We start from the raw sequence: 21,456 nt of genomic DNA, 5'->3' as shown, positions 1-21,456 counted from the left end.
AGCCACCATGTGCAGCCTAAGCCTGTTTTCAGATCTAAGTAAACCACTCAGCTTTCCCCAGTCCTTGGAGAGGCATGCCATATACGGCCATAGGCATGGGCTCTGCAGCCAAATTGTCTGGGTCTGATTCCTGGTTCTGCTGCTCACTTGGAGATTGACAGGAGCAAAGTATTTCCCTTATTGATGTCTTTGTTGATGAAAATAGGGGTAACAATATAATTATTGTGAGGATTAAATAAATGTAAATACATATAAAGTACTTAAGATGATGCAAGAAAACCACCTTAAAACAACAGCAGCATACAACGATGCCTGACATGGGTACATATAGCTGTAAGCTCTTATTGTAAGTATTTCCCTGTGGATAGAAAAGGAAACGTACGTGTGACTTGAAAAGACAATGACACTGCTTGATCTCCCTCGTTCCTTCCCCTAACAACTTAATACATCAGAAGCAACAGCGGCCAGGTGTGCTGGCTCACACCTGTAATCCCAGCACTTTGGGAGGCCATGGTGGGCAGATCACCTGAGGTCGGGAGTTTGAGACCAGCCTGACCAATGTGGAGAAACCCTGTCTCTCCTAAAATTACAAAATTAGCCAGGCGTGGTGGTGCATGCCTGTAATCCCAGCTACTCGGGAAGCTGAGACAGGAGAATCGCTTGAACTTGGAAGGTGGAGATCTCAACATTGCACTCCAGCCTGGGCAACAAGAGTGAAACTCTGTCTCAAAACAAACAAACAACAACAACAAATTAGCTAGATGTGGTTGTGCACGCCTGTAATCCAGCTACTTGGGAGGCTGAGGCAGGAAAATCGCTTGAACCTGGGAGGTGGAGGTTGTGGTGAGCCCAGATTGCACCAATGAACTCTAGCCTGGGTGACAGAGGAGACTGTCTCAAAAAAAAAAAAAAAGCAATAGCAGCAAACTCCGTCCCACGGCAATGTTACAGGCTTTCAGCCCAGTGTGTGGGATGCCTTGCTCTGTGTCCAGTCTGGCCTGCCCCTGCGCCTACACCCACCTGAAGAGCCCTCTTGCCTTCAGCCCTACACTTGCCCTTCCTGCGCTGCCTGGGCCGGGCTCTTAGAGACCTTCCCAACAGTTTCTCACACCTCTGCCCCACTCTGAGTTTTATAGAAACCCGACCTTTCCTTTCCACTGTGTGGTGACAGACCATATCCTGTTGGGCACAAGCTCCCCAATTCAGGGTGCTCAGAAAAGCCTTGATCTCCATCTAGCAGCTTTGCTTCAGCACATTCACATTTAATACAAAGGACAGGATGTGTTTCATGTTAAAAAAGGAAGCCTTTCTTTTGGAGGCAGAGGGGGAAAGGCACAGCCGTGGCAAAGTGTGTGTGTCCCACCAGCAAGTCGGTTTGAGAGAAGCAGCAAGAGCTATGGTATGTATTATTAGGGTACAAATACACCAAGGATACATTCCAAGAAATTAATCATAAGGCAATTTCTTTTTCTTTTTCTTTTCTTTCTTTCTTTCTTTTTTTTTTTTTTTTTTGAGACACAGTCTTCCTGTGTCACCCCCGAGCTGGAGTGCAGTGGCACGATCTCAGCTTACTGCAATCTCTGCCTCCCAAGTTCAAGCGATTCTCTTGCCTCAGCCTCCCCAGTAGCTGGGATTACAGGCATGTGCCACTGCACTGGGCTAATGTTTGCATTTTTAACATGAGACAAGGTTTCACCATGTTGGCTAGGTTGGTCTTGAACTCCTGATCTCAGGTGATCCGCCTGCCTCAGCCTCCCAAAGTGCTGGGATTACAGGTGTGAGCCACTGCGCCTAGCCTTAGGCAATTTCATCCTTGTGCAAACATCATAGGTTACACTTATGCAAACCTAGATGGTAGAGCCTACTGCACAGCCAGGTGATATGGTGTAGCCTATTGCTCCTGGGCTACAAACCTGTGCAGCATGTTACTGTACTGGATATTGTAGGCAGTTGTAACACAATGGAAAGTATTTGTGTCTCTAGACATAAAAAAGGCAACAAGTTGCACTACAATGTTACAACTGTTACGGCATAACTAGGAGATTTTTCAAGTCCATTATAATTTTAGGAGACCATCCATAGTAAATGTGGGTCCATTGTTGACAAAAACACCTTTTTTTTTTTTTTTTTTTTGAGACAGAATCTTGCTCTATTGCCCAGGCTGGAGTGCAGTGGTGTGATCTCAGCTCACTGCAACCTCTGCCTCCCGGGTTCAAAAGATTCTCCAGCCTCAGCCTCCTGAGTAGCTGGGATTACAGGCATGCGTCACCACGCCCAGCTAATTTTTTTTTTTTTTTTTTTTTTTTGACAGAGTCTCACTCTGTCACCCAGGCTGGAGTGCAGTGGCATGATCTCTGCTCACTGCAACCTCCGCCACCCGGATTCAAGTGATTCTCCTGCCTCAGCCTCCCGAGTAGCTGGAATTACAGGCACTCACCACCACGCCCAACTAATTACTTATATATTTTTAGTAGAGATGGAGTTTCACCGTGATGGCCAAACTGGTCTCGAACTCCTGACCTCAGTTGAACCACCTGCCTCAGCCTCCCAAAGTGCTGGGATTACAGGCGTGAGCTACCACGTCCAGCCCAGAAACATCTTTATGCAGCATAAACGTTATTATATAGGGCTGTTCACCCACAAAGGCATCCCATAACAGGAGAGCTTAGATGTGCATCATTGGAAGAGCAAGCTGGGACTCAGTGGGAGTACCAGACGTAGAGGAAGGCCAGAGGTCCAAGGGGAGGGCCAGGGACTGGGCACCTGCTGATCACAGTGTAGACTGCATACTTCACCGGGAGCTCCAGCTGGAAGGTGGCCTTGCTGCTTGAAGCCTTATTGTTCTCGCTAGAGAAAGAAAGGGGGGACCAATGGGAAGGAATCCAGGAGAGGGGTCTCTAGCTGGGGAATGAGATGAGGGTGGGGGACACCCTGGCCTGTACCCACCTGCTTGCACTGGCCCTCATAAGCATCCTGTCTCCCAGGGTGGCCTTGGAGGAGACATCGAATGTGACTATGAAGGTGCCCTGACGGAAGGAGGAGGAAAGAATGGGGATAAAAGGAAGGGCATGGTGGAGTGAGGGACGGATTGGGACAAGGGAGGACAGTGATGGGGATTTGTGGGGAAGCACTGACGTTAGAGCCCTCATGGAAGATGGGGTGGTTGACGCTGCAGCGGCTGCTCCTCAGGCCCTCGTCCTCAGTGGGCGCTGTCTCACATGCCAGGCGCAGGGCACGCTGATGGGGCTGCTTCTAGGAGAAGAGAATGAATTTTAAAAAGTTACCCACATGCATGTGTGGGCTTGATACACAGCAGTGGTGACACTGCAGAGCAGTAAGGAAAAGGACAGGCTTTTCTTTTTTTGTTGATTTTTTTTTTTTTTTTTTTTTTTTTGAGACAGATTCTCACTCTTGTCACCCAGGCTGGAGTGCAATGGCATGATCATGGTCCACTGCAACCTCCACCCCCCAGGTTCAAGCAATTCTCCTGCCTCAGCCTCTCAAGTAGCTGGGATTACAGGTGCCTGCTGCCATACCTGGCTAATATTTTTGTATTTTTAGTAGAGATGGGGTTTCACCATGTTGGCCAGGCTAGTCTCAAACTCCTGACCTCAGGTGATCCACCAGCCTTGGCCTCCCAAAGTGCTGGGATTACAGGTGTGAGCCACCTCGCCCAGCCAAGGACAGACTTTTCAATCAATTTCCGTCAATGCCAGGAAAATTGACCCAAACAAAAAGAAAAGAAAGGAAGAAAAGTAAAGAAAGAACAAGAGGAAGAGGAGAAGAAGAAAGAAGAAAAATAAATTGGATCCCTACCCCACTCCATACATTAAAATAAATTCCAACTGGATTAAAGACTTACTGTGAAAAAGCAAAACCATGAAGCTTTTGGAAGATAATATAGGGGGCTATTTTCATAACCTGGAAGTGTTTCTTAAACAAGACCCACACACAGAAAAAATATGGTCAGGTGCGGTGGCTCATGCCTGTAATCTCAGAACTTTGGGAGGCTGAGGCAGGAGGATTGCTTGAGCCCAGCAGTTTGAGACCAGCCTGGGCAGCATGGTGAGACTCTGTCTCTAAAAAAAATAAAAATTAAAAATTAGCTGGGCGTAGTGGTATGCACCTGTAGTCCCAGCTACTCAGAAGGCTGAGGTGGGAGAATTGCTTGAGCCCAGCAGGTCTAGGCTGCAGCAGTGAGTGGCGATTGTGCCACTGCACTCCAGCCTGGGTGACAGAGTAAGACTCTTTCTCAAAAAATAAAAATCAAGAGAGGGAGGAGGGGAGGGACGGAGGGAGAGAGAGAGAAATACAAGGAAACGATGACCACAAAGTCAGAATAGTGATGACCCTTGGGGAGAGGATGGAGCTGTGATGGGGAAAGGTACACGGGGAGGGGGTTCTGGGGATACTAGCAGCCATTTATTTCTTGACCTGGATGTTAACTCTATGGTTTGTTTAATATTATTCATTAAACTGTATATATGCTTTACGCACTTTCTCATTTTCTCTCTCTCTCTCTCTCTGTCTCTGTCTCTCTGTGTGTGTGTGTGTGTGTGTGTGTGTGTGTGTGCATATCATCACAGAAGAATTTTAAAGAACACTCTGTAACTCCCAGGGCTACAGGGCAGGGGAGAGCCCCCCTCCCACTAGAGCCTACAGCACTTGTTACCTGGGCTCCCAACACCCGTCGGTGGGACAGCCCTGCAGGGTAGTAGAGGCTGACCACAGTTCCGTAGGAATCCTCGCCCGCATTCCACACAGTCACAATCACATTGAGCTCCAGGGAGCTCCCCACGGTCAGAATCTTCAGGCTGAAGGGAAAGGACTGGGAATGGAACTCCACTGAAGGGAAAGGCTGGGAATGGGATTCCACTGGAAATAGACAGGAACTGGGAAGGGCAGGGCAGCCCCGGAAACTCTGGCGCTCGGGGCCAATAACATCCCTGTCAACATCACTTTTGTTAGAAAGAGAGCCAGAGAGCAGCACAAGCATCCCAGGAGGATGCGGGACTCAGAAGCCCGAGTGTCTGGATATGAAAGGAGTTACAGCTCACCCTGAGAAGCTGAGGGTGACACCCAGGTCCCCTTCACAGAGGCCGTCTTGCCCACAGTTCTTCTCAAAGGGGAGCTGCAGCAAAACAGTACATTCTGTTCCCATCTGACGTCTTAGTCTTTCTCCAGGCCCCGCCTTAGAAGCACCCACCAACATTGAGCATTACTAAGCCACTGCCCCCACCACTTTGCTGGACACCAACAACAGGTGCAGGTGCGGTTTGGAGGTTGGCATATAAAAGAAGGATAGGACAAGATCCTTGGCTTCAAGGGACGTAAAGTTCAGTTGAGTCACATCCAGCTTATCCTGGAACAATTATTCCACAAACATTATTAAGTGCCAATAATTGTGCAGGTTCTGGGTTGGGTGAGGGCTGAGGGAAGGTGGAAATGACAGACAAATTCAACATGGTTCCTATGCTCAAGGAAACTACAGTCCCAAGACAGCCTCAAATGTAGATGCAGATGGTTATAACAGCTGTGTGATACCTGCTGTGGCACCACCTTGGTGTAACAGGGACCAGAGAAGGAGCGGCAGCTGCTGAGTGTGGCCTTCAGAAGAGAGGGAGGTGAGGCTGGAGCTTCGGGGGGAGAGGGGAAGAGAAGGCAGAAGGCAGTGTTTTCCAAATGAGGGGCGAAAAAGGAACAAAGGCACAGAGATGGGAATGAGGAAACTTGGGAGGGATCTGGGAATGAACAAGAGAGTCTGTGCTAGGGAAAAGCAGGAACCGCCAGGGATGTGAGGTGGGAGCAGAGCCTAAGATCAGAAGGGAGAGCAAGGCTGGTGCATTTACTAAAAGCATGCCTAGTAAGGGGGAGTGGGATGCTGTGAAGCCAGAGAGGCCAGGAGGCCAAGTCAGAGAGGACATCAGAGGGAAGGACCGGGGTCTTTGTAAATGCAAGGGGGATTATGCAGGGGAGTGAAAAGCCTAGATTTGCATTTTAGGGCCAGTCGACTCCAGCTCCTCTATGGAAAATGGGTGGGAGGGTACAAGAATAGACATGGGAACCACTTTGTGTTGACTCTGGTGTAGGTAGGAGAGAATCGAAGGGCTGGGTGAAGGCAGCAGCTGGGACCAGGAGGAGAATGGGGTGGACTTCAGGTCAGTCCTGAGACAGAACCCACAGGCCTGGGTGTGAGGAGGAGGGGAGAGACTGGAGTCAGGTTTCTGGGCTGGATGTGGTTGGGTGATTGGGAGCTACAGTGGATTCTTAAGTGCATGGAGACAAAATGAGGTCAGCACATCCCTGGGACTTCATTGGAAGACTCACAGAAGCAGTGAAGAGGTCTTGTGAGCCCATGGCCAGCACAGGGTGCAGGTTGTGTGGGGAGGGGATGGGCTCTCTCACCAGCGAGAAGTTGAGGTGCAGAATGATGGGGCTCACCACGTCCTCCACACAATCCTGAGGGAGAACAGGCTTTCAAGAACCTGCAGTCCTCTCTACGCTCCACCACAAGTCCTCCTCCACTGCATCCACTCCCCACTGCCCTGACAGTGCCCCCTCCAAGCAGTGGAGCCAAGTGCTCCTGCCCCAACTTTCCTCTCTCCAGCCCCAATACCCTAACCTTTCCCACCTCGCTCAGCAGAGAACGGGGGTGCTCCAGGCCACCCTTGGGCTCCTCCTCCCTCCCCCTTCTCAGAACTCAAAGTCCTCACTTTCAAAAGCAGCTTCAGTGTTTCACAGTGAACCCCCAGTCCCAGGGTTTTTCTTCGAGTCAAAGTCGGGTTCTTGGTTTCATCGAAAATGGCACGAGAAGTCAGACGGCCTGGGTCCAGTGCCAGATCAAACCTGACAGAGCTTTGGATGTCACCTGAAGTGCAGGGGAGAGTGGAAAATGAAAAGGCAGAAATAACCTAGAATGCTCTGTTTTCATTTATTTGTTCATGGAATACGTGTTTGCCAGACACTTTTACGGGCCGTGATCTGTACCACGTGCTGGGGATACATGTGGAGAAGATAAATGGACAGATGGATGATGGATGGATGGATGATGGATGGATGGATGGATGGATGGATGGATGGATGGCTAGATAATAGATAAATAGATGATAGATTAAATAGGTGATAGATGATAGATAATAGATGATAGATTTGGTAGATGAGAGATTAGATAGGTGATAGATCAGATAGATAGATGATAGATAATAGGTGATAGATGGGTAGATAGATGATAGATTAGATAGGTGATAGATTGGTAGATAGATGATACATTAGATAGGGGATAGATTAGATTAATAGATAATAGATAGATGATAGATTTGGTGGATAGATGATAGATTAGCTAGCTAGATGGATATGGCTCCACTCTCATGAACCTCACAATCTAAGAGAGAAACCAAGCACGTGGGCCGTGATGTCACAGCGTGATCAGTGCAAGGGGAGGCTCTCCTGTGGTTCTAAGGATAGCACGCTCGCTGGACCTGGCCAGGTCCATCCCAGATGGACCATGGCTAAGCAGCCACCCAGAGAATGAGCAGGAACCAGGTGAGGAGTGGGGAGAACATCCGGGACCATGGGGACAGGGCCTAAGACCGGAAGGGAGAGCGAAGCTGGAGCATTTGCGAAAAGCGTGCCTAGTAAGGAAGAGTGGGATGCCATGAGGCCAGAGAGGCCAGGAGGCCAAGTCAGAGAGGGCACTGGAGGGAAGGACTGGGGTCTTTGTAAATGCAAGCGGGGGTTACTCAGGGGAGTGAGGAGCCCAGATTTACATTTTAGGACCAGTCGACTGTAGTTCCTCTGTGGAAAATGGGTGGGAGGGTACAAGAAGAGATATGGTAACTGCTTCGTGTCATGACTTTGGTGTAGGTGGAAGGGAATCAGGGGCTGGAGGAAGGCAGCGGCTGGGGACCAGGAGAAAACTGGGTGGACTTAAGGTTAACCCTGGAGACAGAACCCACAGGCCCAGGTGTGAGGAAGAGGGGAGAGAATGAGCCAGGTTTCTGGCACAGGTGTTGAGTGGATGTGGAGGTGAGATTGGATTCCTGGGCCCATCCCATCCTCAGGATGGCATTGGGGCCCCTAATGGGATGAGGGGCCGGGGCCCCTTTATGTGGGAAACACACCTAGTTGGTCCAGTGAGCTTTTCTGGATGGTGAGACAGATGGTGGCGTCCCCAGCTTCCAGGGCACTGGGCCCCTCTTCCCAGCACCAGTACACAGCCTTGGCCACCTCTCCGGGGCTGAATCTCATGGTCACCCCCACTTTCAGCACTGGCAGACTCCTGAGGGGCAGGGTAGTGGGGAGGACAGAACACTGGCTTCTGGGAGGATAACAAGGCAGTGGGGGCCAGCATCGGTGAATCAGACACAACACGGGAGGGCAGGATGTTGGGGAGTTGCTACCTGAGCAAGAGCACCTGGCCCCGGGCCCCCACGGCCAGGTCCATCAGTCCGTCCTGGGTGAGGTCCTGACCCCCGCTCAGCGCCTGCCCAAAATACTGCAGCCTAGGGGAGAGTTGGGAGCCGGCGATCCGCTGGCCAGAAGAGAAAAGGGTGAATCAGGCTGGAAGGTGGGGGAAGAAGTTGGAAATAAGTAACAAGGGGAATATGGAGGTAGGACCGTGGGAAAGGGAGAGGAGGGGTGAGTGGTGAACAGATGTCACCAACAAGAGCCTGAAAAGAGGAGGTAGGAGTCGGGAGATGATTGCTAAGAAACAGATGTAGGAGTGGAGATTGGAAGGGTGTCCTGGTGACCCAAGTGTCATTCATTCAATCAGTCTCTAGTTCCAGTTCTGACTCCTACACATATGAACCACAAGGCCGTGGGCAAGGACTCAATCTTTCTGTGCTTCCATTTGCTCATCTTTCCAGTGACCCGCTGGCCAGAGAGATGGGAGAGGCGGAAGTCAAAGGGAGGCGATGGGAAAGGTTTGAGAAGAGAGATTTGGAAAAGAGATTATGGTGAAAGAGGATCTGAAGAGAGAAATTGGAAAGGAGAGATGTGGGGATAGAAATTGAAAGCAAATAGGCCAGGTGGCTCACACTTGTAATCCCAGCACTTTGGGAGGCTGAGGCGAGCAGATCAGCCTGACCAACATGGTGAAACCAAATCTCTACTAAAAATACAAAACTTAGCCAGGTATGGTGGCACACACCTGTAATCTCAGCTACTCGGGAGGCTGAGGCAGGAGAACTGCTTGAACCCAGCAGGCAGAGGTTGCAGTGAGCCAAGATTACGCCACTGCACTCCAGCCTGGGAGACAGAGTGAGACCGTCTCAAAAAAAAAGAAAAAAGAAAAAAAGCAAACAGGGTGAGGACCTTGGGATCCCCAAACAGAGAAGGGGGCTCTTTGGGTCCAACCCGTCATGAGGGTAAAGGTTGGTGAGGAAGTAAGAGCATAATAATAGGCGTAGAATATATTTGTGTATTCATCACTGGTCAGGTCACTCATGAACCTTCAGTGAGCGCAGTCGTGATTGCCTTAGCACTCTCACTGTTATTTCTACAAGAACACTAAGAAGTTGGTTTTATCATTTCTGCATTTTATAGAAAGAAACTAAGGCTGACCAAGGCTGTCAGTCACCTGCCTAAGGCCACACAGCTCAGGATGGCTGGCCAGGCCAGGGATTTGAACTGACCTCTGACCTCAAAGCCTGCTCTCCTAACCATGAAGCTGCCCACACAGATGGAAGGCTTTCCAGAACAGAGAAGAGAGATGACGTGTGCTTAGCTGATGAACCACTGAAACAAGGAAGGGAATGTTGACAGAGACAGGAGGCTGCATTCAGTGAACTCAGGACATTGGAAAGAGCTGGGACTGGAAGAGGCTGAAGACAGGGGCCTCACCTGGCTGTGGGAGGGGCTGATGCTGGATTCTGAGGCTCCGTGAAACAGGTAGACAGCACCCCGGTTCTCCTGCTCTCCCGGGGCCCCAATGGCCACATCCGACAGCTTGTCCCCATTCACGTCCCCCAGCACTGTCAGGGCTGCCCCAAAGCGGCCCCAGGGGTGGCCGTGCTCCCCGTAGAGAACAGCTTCACACTGCCACTGCACCCTCTGCTGAACACAAGCAGTGTCAGACCCTGACCCAGGCGACCTCCCCACCCACACTGGACCCCACCCAGCCCAGGTCCCATCAGCCACTCACCCCCCTGGGCAAGGGACACACGGACACCTGACCCCCTCGGGTCTGCTCGTAGTAATGGGGGGCCCCGATGAGGATCAGGTCAGTGCTGCCGTCGCCATCCACATCCACAGAGCAGAGGGAGGCCCCGAAGTAGGAGCCGATCTGTGGGGCAGAGCCTGGGTCATGCTGCCTGTCCCCGCCAGAGGCAGCCCTGTGGGCAGGTCCCACCTCTCCCCAGGTACCAGGACCTCCCCCAAAGCCCCCAAAGCCCCTCCATCCTCTCCCCAGCCCCGGCCCCAGCCACGGTCCCCACCCTCATCTTCCCCTCTGGCTCCTGTCACGCCCAACCTGCGTCCCCGTGACTTCGGCCTTCAGCCTCCATTGCCCGGACACCTGGGTGAAGATGGCAGCCTTCCCGGTGTGCTGGTAGCGGGGGGCCCCCAGGACCAGGCTCTGCACCCCCTTCCATAGGGCGAGCTCAGTGGAGTAACCTGAGGGGCCCAGGCCTCAGCACAAAGGCCCTCATTCCCCCTTGCCAGAATCCTGGACCCCCACCTCAGGCAGCTCAGCCCCCTTCTCCCCTCCCCAGAACCCTGGACCCCACCCTGGGCAGTGCAGCACCCATCCTCCCTCCCCAGAACCCTGGACCCATCCCAGGCAGCGCATCTCCAACCTGTCCCCAACCCCTGGCCGTTTCTCACCGAGGTAAGAGTCCCTCATGTCCACATTCTCCTGAGACATGTTGATGAAGGTGGGGCTCATATTTGGGGAATACAGGAAGGCACCTCCAGACCAGCTAAAGCTCCCCACAGCCCCCAGGACGAGGCCATCCTGGGAGGAAAGAATTCCAGGGCTGGGCACAGACTGGAGCAGGAAGACAGCATGTCCCAGAGACACGCCTGCTGCCCGCATCACTTGCCATCCAGGCCTTTCTTCTCTGTCTTCCCAACCCTCACCAGCAGCCTCTGTCCCCACAGCCACTGCCCCACCAGCTCACTCTCCTCTCACTCACCGCCCTATCTGCCCCTGCTGTGCTCACCGCTGCCCGTCTGTCTACTGCCCCAGTCCCAGGCTTCCCCAAACCCAAATGTGCAGCCACCCTTGCTGGAAAACCATCGCCAAGGCCCTTCCGGTGGCACCTAGGACCCTTCCCCATCAAAGCCATGAGGCCTCCCTCTGTTCCAAAGCACATCAAGCCTTTGGCTGGGACACCTCCCTCCCCTTCTCGTTTTCTGGGACTCAGCTCATTTCCCCTCCCTGGAAGAGTCAACTTCAACTTCACCCTTTTTTTTTTGAAACAGGCTGTTGCTCTGTCACGCAGGCTGTGATGCAGTGGCACAATCATAGCTCGCTGCGGTCTTGAACTCCTGGACTCATGCAATCCCTCCTGAGTAGTTGAGACCACAGGCACGTGCCATCATGCCTGGCTAATTTGTTAATTTTTTGTAGAGACAGGGTCTCACTATGTTGCCCAGGCTGTTCTCAAACTCCTGGCCTCAAGTGACCCTCCCACGTCAGCCTCCTAAAGTGCTGGGATTACAGGTGTGAGTCACTATGCCCGGCTGGAAAAGTCCACGTCAATGTCACCTCCCCTGTGAGGTCTTCCTCAGCTCCTTCAGGGAGCCACAGGCATTTCCGCCTGGGTATACTTTCCTTATTGCTTTTTTGAACTTTTGATATGGATAATTTAGAACACATATAGAAGTAGAAATCAACGTATAATGAACCCCCAAGTACGTGTGACCTACCTTCAGTGATCAGTTCTTGACCAATCTTGTTTCATTTCACCACCCGCTAGACACCCCCAAATTACTCTGAAGTAAACCCGTCCGGGGTTTGTGTTTTGTTTTGTTTTGTTTTGTTTTGTTTTGTTTTGTTTTGTTTTGTTTGAGACAGAGTCTCGTTCTGTCACCTAGGCTGGAGTGCAGTGGCACGATCTCGGTTGAGTGCAACCTCTGCCTCCCAGGTTCAAGCGATTCTCCTGCCTCAGCTTCCCAAGTAGCTGGGATTACAGGGGCGAGCCACCATGCCCGGCTAATTTTCTTGTATTTTTAGTAGAGACAAGGTTTTGCCATGTTGGCCAGGTTGGTCTCAAACTCCTGACCTCAAGTGATCCGCCCGTCTCAGCCTCCCAAAGTGCTGGGATTACAGACGTGAGCCACAGTGCCCTGCCCAATCTGGATCCTTTGAACACACACGCACTTTGAAACCACATCTGTGATCCCACCTGGTCCTTCTCAGCCTCCAGCCCTCTTCTTCCAGGCTGCCTGGGCTCCCTGGGCTCTGGCAAGCCCAGCTCTCTCCCTCCGAGGACCTGGGTCCTGCCTCAGGCAGACCCAGGTCCGCCTGGCACTTGCTTTGTCCCGTGCCCAGAGCAGTCTCCCGTGATTTGTCCAGGGCCGGCTTTTTCCATTACTGAGACTCCTCTGGCCATCTCTCTCTCTACCCTGATGCTCAGTGCTGTCTGAGAGGCTCTTGCTTACTGTCTCCTCCACCAGAATACGTGATCCTTGAGAGCAGGAACCCAGGCCACCCTCTTCCCTGCTGTGCTCCTGGCCCCTAACATACAGTGTGGGGGCCTCTCCCCAGCAGGAGGGTGAAATTGAGGATGGGGTCTGATCTTGTTTATGTCTGGCTCCCAGCCCCCAGCCCAGGGTGGGCACAGAATTGATATTCAAGAGCTGTGGATTGAGGGCAGAGTCTACCCACCATTGTGAGGGCTGCGCTGAAGCCTTCTTGGGACATCTCATGCTGGAAGGAGCTGCTTGCCCTGGACTGGGTTCCTGTAGGGAAACAAGTCAGTGAAGTTCCTAGAAGCCGTGAGACACATGAGGACTCAGAACACAGGGAGGAGAACATGATCGGAAGCTTGGGTTTCAGAGAGCAATTTTGAGTGAGTTGTGAACAGGAATGGCCCATCAAGACTGCGCAGGACAGGCCGGGAGCGGTGGCTCATGCCTGTAATCCCAGCACTTTGAGAGGCTAAGGTTGTCGAATGACCTGAGGTCAGGTGTTCGAGACCAGCCTGGCCAACATGGCAAAACCCCACCTCTACTAAAAATACAAAACTTAGCTGGGCATGGTGGCGCGTGCCTGTAATCCCAGCTACTCAGGAGGCTGAGGCAGGAGACTCACTTGAACTCAGGAGGCAGAGGTTGCAGTGAGCCAAGATCGTGCCACTGCACTCCAGCCTGGGGACAAAGTGAGACTCCATCTCAAAAGAAAAAAAAAAGACTGCACAGGACAATTGGGTGGGGACCCCTTGGCTCCCAGGACCACCCTTGCTCCTGTTTACCCTCAACTGCATAGATCTTCTTCTGCAGCTGCTTCTGGATGCTGCCAAGGGCTGCAAAGTTGTCCACCTTGAACACGTGGTCCTGTGGAGGCGCTGAGCCGATGGTGTTCAGCTCCTGCCTGGCGGTGGGTTCCTGGAAAGCGTGTCCCACCTGCAGCAGAGAGGCAGCTGAGGAGGAGGAGCCCAGCAGCACTGCACCTGCAGGAGGTACAGGCTGAGCCTGGGGCAGGGGTGAAGAAGAGGCGCACCCCGATAGCGTAGCGAATGATGCCAGCCTTCTCTGCCTGGGGGATGACATCTCTGTATTCCAGGGGGTCTTTGTATTTCTGCCCATCTGTGATGACAATGAGGATCTTCTTGGCACTTTTGCGGGCCCCATTCTTATGATGAAATAGTTGTGTCCTGTCAGGGAGGAAAGGAAGATGACTCTACTGAGATGTGATTGATTCTGGAAAGACATCATTTGCCGTGCTCTCATCTGGAGAGGCTGCGGAGTCCTGGCACCCTCACATTCTATCAGGCATGTTAGGGAATTGATTTGGCCATTTTTGGTTTTCTTTTGAGACAGAGTCTCACTCTGATGCCCAGGCTCTGGAGTGCAGTGGCGTGATCTCGGTTTACTGCAACCTCCACCTCCCGAGTTCAAGCGATCCTCCTGCGTCAGCCTCCTGAGTAGTTGGGATTACAGGTGCCCACCACCATGACTGGCTAATTTTTGTATTTTTAATAGAGATGAGGTTTTACCATGTTGGTCAGGCTGTTCTCATGAGGTTTTACCATGTTGTCAGGCTGTTCTCAAACTCCTGACCTCAAGTGATCCACCAGCTTCAGCCTCCCAAAGTGCTGGGATTACAGGCGTGAGCCACCGTGCCCAGCTAATTTGGCCATTTTTGAAAGCCACACAAACCATAATTAGATCAATAATAAAGGAAGTCACATTCTTTGTTTCTAAATTCTATCCAAGGCTGAACTCTCTTCCCCAGAGGAAATGTGGTTCAAAGCAGGGGCTTTGGAGTCAGGCACACTTTGGGGATGGGACTTCACCTCTCCGGGCCTCTGCCTCTCTCCATGTGTGATGAGGATGGCTGTGCTGTAGCTGTCTCTAAAGATGGCCCCCAGTGAACCACACATGATTCCCTCCCACAGTGGACCTGGCCTTGCTGAGTCCCACTCTCATCAGTAGCATGTGGTAGAAGTGACACCATGCCAATTATAGGTCTCAGAAGCCTTGGTTTCTTTTGCTTTTGCACTTTTGGGAGCCCTGAGCCAAAATGAGAGAAGTTGGCTGCCCTATTGGAGGCACCCATGGAGTGGTCTCATGGAAGAAGGCCACCGGAAGTAAGAGGCTCAGCCGTCCCCACCAAGCCTGCCTTCCAGCATATCCCCCCCAGGCACCAGACACTAGCTTAGTGCTGGGTTGTTTAACTCACTTAATTTGGGAATGGTTTGTTAGGCAACAGTAGATAACTGAAACAAGTAGTGTCAGGTTATCCTAAAGATTAAACAAGGTCAAGCTTTTACAGTGAATGGCCTATGGGTGACTACTAATTAGATGACAGCTGTAACAAACAATTAAACATGTACCTATCGGCCGGGCACAGTGGCCCACACCTGTAATCCCAGCACCTTGGGAGGCCAAGGTGGGAGGATCACGAGGTCAGGAGTTTGAGATCAGCCTGACCAACATGGTGAAACCCCATCTCTACTAAAAATACAAAACTTAGCCGGGTGTTGTGGCGCGTGCCTGTGGTCCCAGCTACTCAGGAGTCTGAGGCAGGAGAATCGCTTGAACCTGGGAGACGGAGGTTGCAGTGAGCTGAGATCACGCCATTGCACTCCAGCCTGGGCGACAGTGAGACTCTGTCTCAAAAAAAAAAAAGTAACTGCCTGCTCATGCAACTCTATAAACTCAGATCAAATACACACAGGTACCAAATATGATATTGGAAATAACCCAAATATCCAACACTGGGGAAAGGGTTTAGCCAGTCATGACCTAGCCTGTTAGTAGACACAGCCATTTCAAAGGAAAGCAGTATGGGAGGCCGAGGCAGGAAGATCTCTCAAGGGCCAGAGTTCAAGACCAGCCCAGACAACATAGCAAGACCCCGTCTCTACAAAAAAAGTTTTTAAAAATTAGCCAGATATGGTGGCATGCACCTGTGATCCCAACTCGGGAAGTTGAGTCAGGAGGAGGCTGCAGCAAGCCATGATCGTGCCACTGCACCCCAGCCTGGGTAATAGAGTGAGACCTATCTCAAAAAAAAAAAAAGGAAAACAAAAAATTGTGGACCTAGATGAGATGGGGAAAAAACCCAAATAGTTTCTGCCCTGAATGTGACCATACAAAATAAGCCTGAATAAAGATGAGGATGGAAGTGGCACTGTGCTATGCGGCTGAGATTTATTGATTCACTTGCAAGTATCCCTTGATATTACTGAAATACTGTAGGGTGGTTGACTAGAGGGACTGTGTGTAATATAATACTTCTTTTTAAAAAAGTTTCCTTACTGTTTTTGTCATTTGGGTTTTGCTTTTTTTTTTGTAATAAAACTTCTTTTTAAGAAAAGAAGAAAAGGGCCGGGCGCGGTGGCTCAAGCCTGTAATCCCAGCACTTTGGGAGGCTGAGACGGGCGGATCATGAGGTCAGGAGATCGAGACCATCCTGGCTAACACAGTGAAACCCCGTCTCTACTAAAAAAAAAATACAAAAATCTAGCCAGGCGAGGTGGCGGGCGCCTGTAGTCCCAGCTACTCGGGAGGCTGAGGCAGGAGAATGGCGTAAACCCGGGAGGCAGAGCTTGCAGTGAGCTGAGATCCGGCCACTGCACTCCAGCCTTGGCAACAGAGCTAGACTCTGTCTCAAAAAAAAAAAAAAAGAAGAAGAAGAAGAAGAAAAGAAAGAAAAGAAGAAAGAGAAGGAAGAGGCTGAGCGTGGTGGCTCACCACGCCTGTAATCCCAGCATTTGGGAGGCCAAGGCGGGCAGATCCTTGAGGTCAGGAGTTCGAGACCAGCCTGGCCAACATGGTGAAACCCCATCTCTACTAAAAATACAAACATCAGCTAGGCGTGGTGGTGCAGGCCTGTAGTCCCAGCTGCTCAGAGGCTGAGGCAGGAGAATTGCTTGAACTGGAAATACAAAAATTAGCCGGACATGGTGGTATGCACTTGTAATCCCAGCTACTTGGGAAGCTGAGGCAGGAGAATCGCTTGAACCCAGGAGATGGAGGTTGCAGTGACCCAAGATTGTGCCAATGCACTCCAGCCTGGGCGACAGAGTGAGACTCTGTCTAAAAAAACAAGACAGAGAGAGAGAGAAGAAAGGAAGGAAGGGAGGGAAAGGAGGAAGGGAAGAAGGGAGGAAGGGAAGAAAGAAAGGAGGGAAGAAAGAAAGGAGGGAAGGAGAAAGGGAGGAAGGGAAGGGAAGGGAAGGGAAGGGAAAGGAAGGGAAGGGAAGGGCCGGCGGCCGGGAGGTCCAATCCTTGGCTGAGTCCAGCCCTGAGATGGGCTTGGCTCTGGGGAGCAGAGGCTGCTGGGAAATTCCCTGCACTCTGGGCTTGAGCGCATCACTGGAGTTGGTGAGAACCACTTGGTCACCTCTGCCTCATTCATTTTTTCTCCCAGGCCCCACCACTGGAAGAACTTTGAGGGGTGAGGTGGAGACTCCGGGAGGGGGACATTCCTGTGTTACTTTAATCTTACAGGACAGACAGAGGCCTTCCTCTGGGTTGCTGAGTCACAAGGGGCCACCGTTCAAGGCAGAAGATCCTCCCAGAAGTAAAGATGGTGTGTTTGGCGGGAGCATCTCTTGCTTAAGCCAAATTCTAGCAGCACCCCATGGCCACTCCCAGGGGTGTGTGCAGGAAGCCAAGGATCCTCGACCTTCAGCCCAGCTCCTTCCCACAAGAACCACATGCCCTTCTCGGGGCCCCCGCCTCCTACATCATTTTAGGCATAGACTGTATGTGCACAAGGCAGGCCCATGGTGAGTGCCTGAGTAGCACAGGGGTTACACATGGGTGAGGGATGCAGGGGAGGAGCTGAGTAGGGAGAAAGGCACCAGGACCAGCTTGGGTGACAATTCCTGAGTCCCTGACTGCTCCATTCTCTGATAAAACCTCAGGCATTTATCTGACACCTCCTGTGTGCCCCGAGCTGAGCACCCCACACACATGATCTCAATCCTAAGCTGTGAGCTTATCCTCATCTGAGAGTCGCTGAGACTTAGAGCCCATCACTCCCAGGGTTACACCCAGAGTAGCTCGTGGGGAGCCAGGATGGAAGCCTGATGTATCTGAGCCAAAGCCCGGGCCTCTGGCTGCTGTGGGGTGGGGAGGGGTTCTGGGATCCAGGCTCTGCAGAACCAGGCAAAGGGGAGGCACAGCTGCAGAGGAGCCTAGTCCTATATCAGGGAGACCAGCAGTGAGGCAGCCAGGAGCACCCCGTGGGGAGGTTCTCCCTGCAGCCCTGACATGCCCCTTGGTAGCCCCTTGCCCCGGAGCCTCCCTCAGCCTCTGAGAAGAGCTGTGCTGACCCAGGGTTAGGAAGTGGGGGTGGCAGCCACATTGGCAGGCCAGGGTCGGGGGTGCTTACACCACTTGCAGGATGCCCGTGGCTGTGAACGTCAGGCCTTTCAGTTGGGTGATGGGATCCACCAGGCTCTGCTGGCTCCGGCTGGTCCGGAATTGGGTGAAGGTGAAGTGGATCTTCAGGTGGTTTGAGTACTGCATCAGTGCGAACTGCAAGGGCCAGCGGGGAGGGCCCAGGGTTCAGTGCCTGTTACTATTGTTTATTTTAATTTTTTGTAGAGACAGGGTCTCTCAACCTCCTGGCCTCAAGTGATCCTCCTGCCTCAGCCTCCCAAGTAGCTGGAACTACAGGCACACGTCACCATGCCTGGCTTTGTTTTTTGTTTTGGTTTGGTTTGGTTTGGTTTTGGTAGAGACAAGGTCTCACTATATTGCCCAGGCCGGTCTCGAACTCCTGGCCTCAAGCAATCCTCCCACCTCAGCCTCCCAAAGTGCTGGGATTACAGGTGTGAGCCACCACACTAAGCCATATTGTTTTTAGTTTTAATAAACTTTATTTTGGAATTATTTTGGATTTACAAACCATTTCCCATGTGTTTTGAGGCCCTACAAATAATATACTGAAACCCAGAGAAGACAATTCATTGGCCCAAAAATACGAAATATAAACTGGAAAATCTAAACCAAATGATGTTTCCTTCACAGTTTACTAAAAATAACCTTGCCAACCACAATATTTGCTACCCTTAGCTTATAAAAAAATTTATCACACATTAAATCAATATGTGTATTTCCTCAATTCTCAAGTATTTGTGGCTGGGCGTAGTGACTCATGCCTGTAATCCCAGCACTTTGAGAGACCAAGGTGGGAGGACTATTTGAGCCAGGAGTTGGAGACCAGGTTGGGCAATATAGCAAGACCCCATCTCTACAAATACAAATTTTAACAAATTAGCCAGGCATGGTGTCATGCACCTGTAGTCCCAACTACTCGGGAGGCTGAGGCAAGAGGATCACTTGAGCCTAGGAGATCAAGCCTGCAGTGAGCGATGATTGCACCCCCACACTGCAGGCTGGATGACAGAGCAAGACCCTGTTTAAAAAACAACAAATTGGGGGGTTTTGCACATACATAGACACTAGTTATTGGAAAATAAAATAATAAAAATATATCATTAGTTACATAGAAAATACAATAAATCATCAATCAGTTGGCTGAGTTATAGTCAGTCAAATTTCATAGCAAAATTATTTTTTATACACTTTCAATGTTTTTAAACAGCAGAAACATTGTATTTCCTGTTGCTTTTGGATACATATTAAATGCCAAGGGGTGGCGCCTCCTAGGTCAGGGCTCAAGTTGGGCCTGCTCTGGGACCATAGCTTCATCCTCCACTCCAGCCCCATTGCATACGGCTCCACTGGCCTGCCCCCACCCCCTCCCAGGATGCCTCTCCCAGGCCAGCCTCCCCCATCCCCCAACCCCCAGCCCCAGGTGCCCAGTCTTCACCAGGGTGTCAGTGCCCTCAAACTGGTCCATGACAGCTTGGACAAAGCCCTTCATCTGGTTAAAGTCATTTTGGTTAATGCTTCCAGAGCCATCGATTAGGAAGACGATGTCCATCTCTTGATGTGGACAGTCTGTGGGGGAATGGGGAGGAATTGGAGACGCACTGTGGGGGCCCAGCCCTGTCCTACAGCTCCTGCTCAACAGAGCCTGGGAGCTGTTCTTGGCATCCCCACCTGGTTGCCGACCCCTCCTTGGAGGAGGCCCCGATCTGCCACCCCAGCCCCCTGCTCCCTCCCTCCCACATGGCCTAGAAAGAGGGAGATGAGAACCCAGGGCCCAGGTGGGCTCCTCATTCATTTAATCAACAAATATTCATTAAACACAGATGCTGGGGGTGCCACAAGCATCACGGGTGAATGTTTAGCAAAGTGGTTCAGGGTGCGTGTTCTGGAGCCAGTGTGCCTGGGCTAAACCCCAGCTCAGCCATGTGCTAATTGGTGAATTCAGGCACATTACTTAACTTCTCTGGACTTCAGTGTCCCTTTCTGTAAAATAAAGGTAATAGCAGTGGCTGCCACGTGGGATTACTGCAAGGATAAAGCAACACGCACATGGATGCTGGAGACAAGTCCTGGCCCTCCGCCAGGGTCAGCCACTGGCACAATTCTCACCATGTGCCAGGCACCTTCGAGGCCTGTAGGATATGCCTGTAGGGATGCTGTGGGGGTGGGGCAGGGATCCACCCCCGACCCAGCCCTAATCCCCGGTCAGATCAGAGGTCCTCATTTCCGGCTATGTGGAGTTGGCTCTGAGTTGAGTCCCTTCCCAGGAATCATGCTAGGCAGAGGGGAGCTCTTGCCCACAGGGATACCTCCTGCACCTGGAGGTAGCCTTTACCAATGACTGGTTCAGTGTCTGAAGGGCCAGCTGCACTCTGAGCCCCCCAGGCACTGGCTGAGGCCTCTGGTTTTTTCATTTTTTGTTTTTTTGAGGCAGAGTCTCACTGTCACCCAGGCTGGAGTATAGTGGTGTGATCACAGGTCAGTGCAGCCTCGACCTGGGAGGCTCAGGCGATTCTCCCACCTCAGCCTCCTGAGTAGCTGGTACTACAGGCGTGCACCGCCTTGCCGGGCTAATTTTTGTATATTTTTGTAGAGATGGAGTTTCGTCATGTTGCCCGGACTGATCTCAAACTCCTGGGCTCTAATGATCCACCCACCTCGGCCTCCCAAAGCGCTGGGATGACAGACAAGCACCCCTGTGCTGGCCTTGGGCCTCTGTTATGATTGCATTGCGTCCACCCTTCATGCTCCCATGGAAGTGGCACCCAAGAACATTCCCAGTTGGGCGTGGTGGCTCACACCTGTAATCCTAGCACTTTGGGACGCTGAGGTGGGTGGATTACTTGAGGCCAGGAGTTCGAAACCAGCCTGGCCAACATAGTGAAACCCCATCTCTACTAAAAATACAAAAAAATTAGCCAGGCATGGTGGCGGGTGCCTGTAATCCTAGCTATTTGGGAGGCTGAGGCAGGAGAATCACTTGAACCCGGGAGGCAGAGGCTGCAGTAAGCCAAGATCACGACACTGCACTCCAGCCTGGGCGACAGAGTGAGACTCCATCGCAAAAAAAAAAAAAAAAAGGAACATTCCCAAGTGACCTCAGAGTCTGTAGAGTTTGCTCTGCAATCGTGAGGACACATCATATGCACATAAACAAACAAGAATTTTCATACTGTCCCCAGGCTTATGGCAGGTGTGGCCTGTGTTCAGGGCCCAGTTGGTATCTCCACCAGCAGCCACATCCTGTGCTGCCCACAGGGCGGTGGGAGATCAGGCCATCAGAGCACTAAGGTGTGAGGCCCACACCGCAGGGCTGTGGTTTCTGCCCCCTGCCCACCACTGCAGAAAAAAATGCCTTTTCCTCTTTCCTCTCCCCCACCCCCCTGCTCAACCACTTGGTGCTTCAAGGGTGCTGGGGAGAAACAGAAGGTCACT

The 21,456-nt window shown here is 51.6% G+C and overlaps 1 protein-coding gene across 10 annotated transcripts in view; it reads right to left on the bottom strand.

The window, feature by feature from the left end:
- Positions 1 to 21,456, bottom strand: part of ITGAD (integrin subunit alpha D) — a 33,047-nt gene that overhangs the window by 5,172 nt on the left and 6,419 nt on the right. For 3 of the 10 annotated variants that reach the window (XM_023191079.2, XM_023191089.2, XM_023191088.2), the window contains 19 exons: positions 19,460 to 19,590; positions 18,014 to 18,159; positions 13,667 to 13,820; positions 13,419 to 13,569; positions 12,833 to 12,906; positions 10,825 to 10,954; positions 10,472 to 10,614; positions 10,145 to 10,285; positions 9,844 to 10,056; positions 8,400 to 8,530; positions 8,121 to 8,278; positions 6,714 to 6,868; positions 6,328 to 6,459; positions 5,058 to 5,131; positions 4,673 to 4,814; positions 3,136 to 3,252; positions 2,947 to 3,026; positions 2,764 to 2,847; positions 284 to 358 (listed from right to left, as the gene is read on the bottom strand). In XM_023191079.2, coding sequence (XP_023046847.1) covers positions 284 to 358; positions 2,764 to 2,847; positions 2,947 to 3,026; positions 3,136 to 3,252; positions 4,673 to 4,814; positions 5,058 to 5,131; positions 6,328 to 6,459; positions 6,714 to 6,868; positions 8,121 to 8,278; positions 8,400 to 8,530; positions 9,844 to 10,056; positions 10,145 to 10,285; positions 10,472 to 10,614; positions 10,825 to 10,954; positions 12,833 to 12,906; positions 13,419 to 13,569; positions 13,667 to 13,820; positions 18,014 to 18,159; positions 19,460 to 19,590 — 2,431 coding nt within the window. Of the gene's footprint in view, positions 1 to 283; positions 359 to 2,712; positions 2,848 to 2,946; positions 3,027 to 3,135; positions 3,253 to 4,672; positions 4,815 to 5,057; positions 5,132 to 6,327; positions 6,460 to 6,713; positions 6,869 to 8,120; positions 8,279 to 8,399; positions 8,531 to 9,843; positions 10,057 to 10,144; positions 10,286 to 10,471; positions 10,615 to 10,824; positions 10,955 to 12,832; positions 12,907 to 13,418; positions 13,570 to 13,666; positions 13,821 to 18,013; positions 18,160 to 19,459; positions 19,591 to 21,456 lie in introns of all 10 variants that reach the window. The other 7 variants (XM_023191086.2, XM_023191087.2, XM_023191082.2 and 4 more) reach the window with 6 other exon arrangements.

Source organism: Piliocolobus tephrosceles, chromosome 17 (assembly GCF_002776525.5).
Source record: "Piliocolobus tephrosceles isolate RC106 chromosome 17, ASM277652v3, whole genome shotgun sequence".
Lineage (NCBI taxonomy): Eukaryota > Metazoa > Chordata > Mammalia > Primates > Cercopithecidae > Piliocolobus > Piliocolobus tephrosceles.
This window is presented reverse-complemented; position numbering and strand designations above follow the sequence as displayed.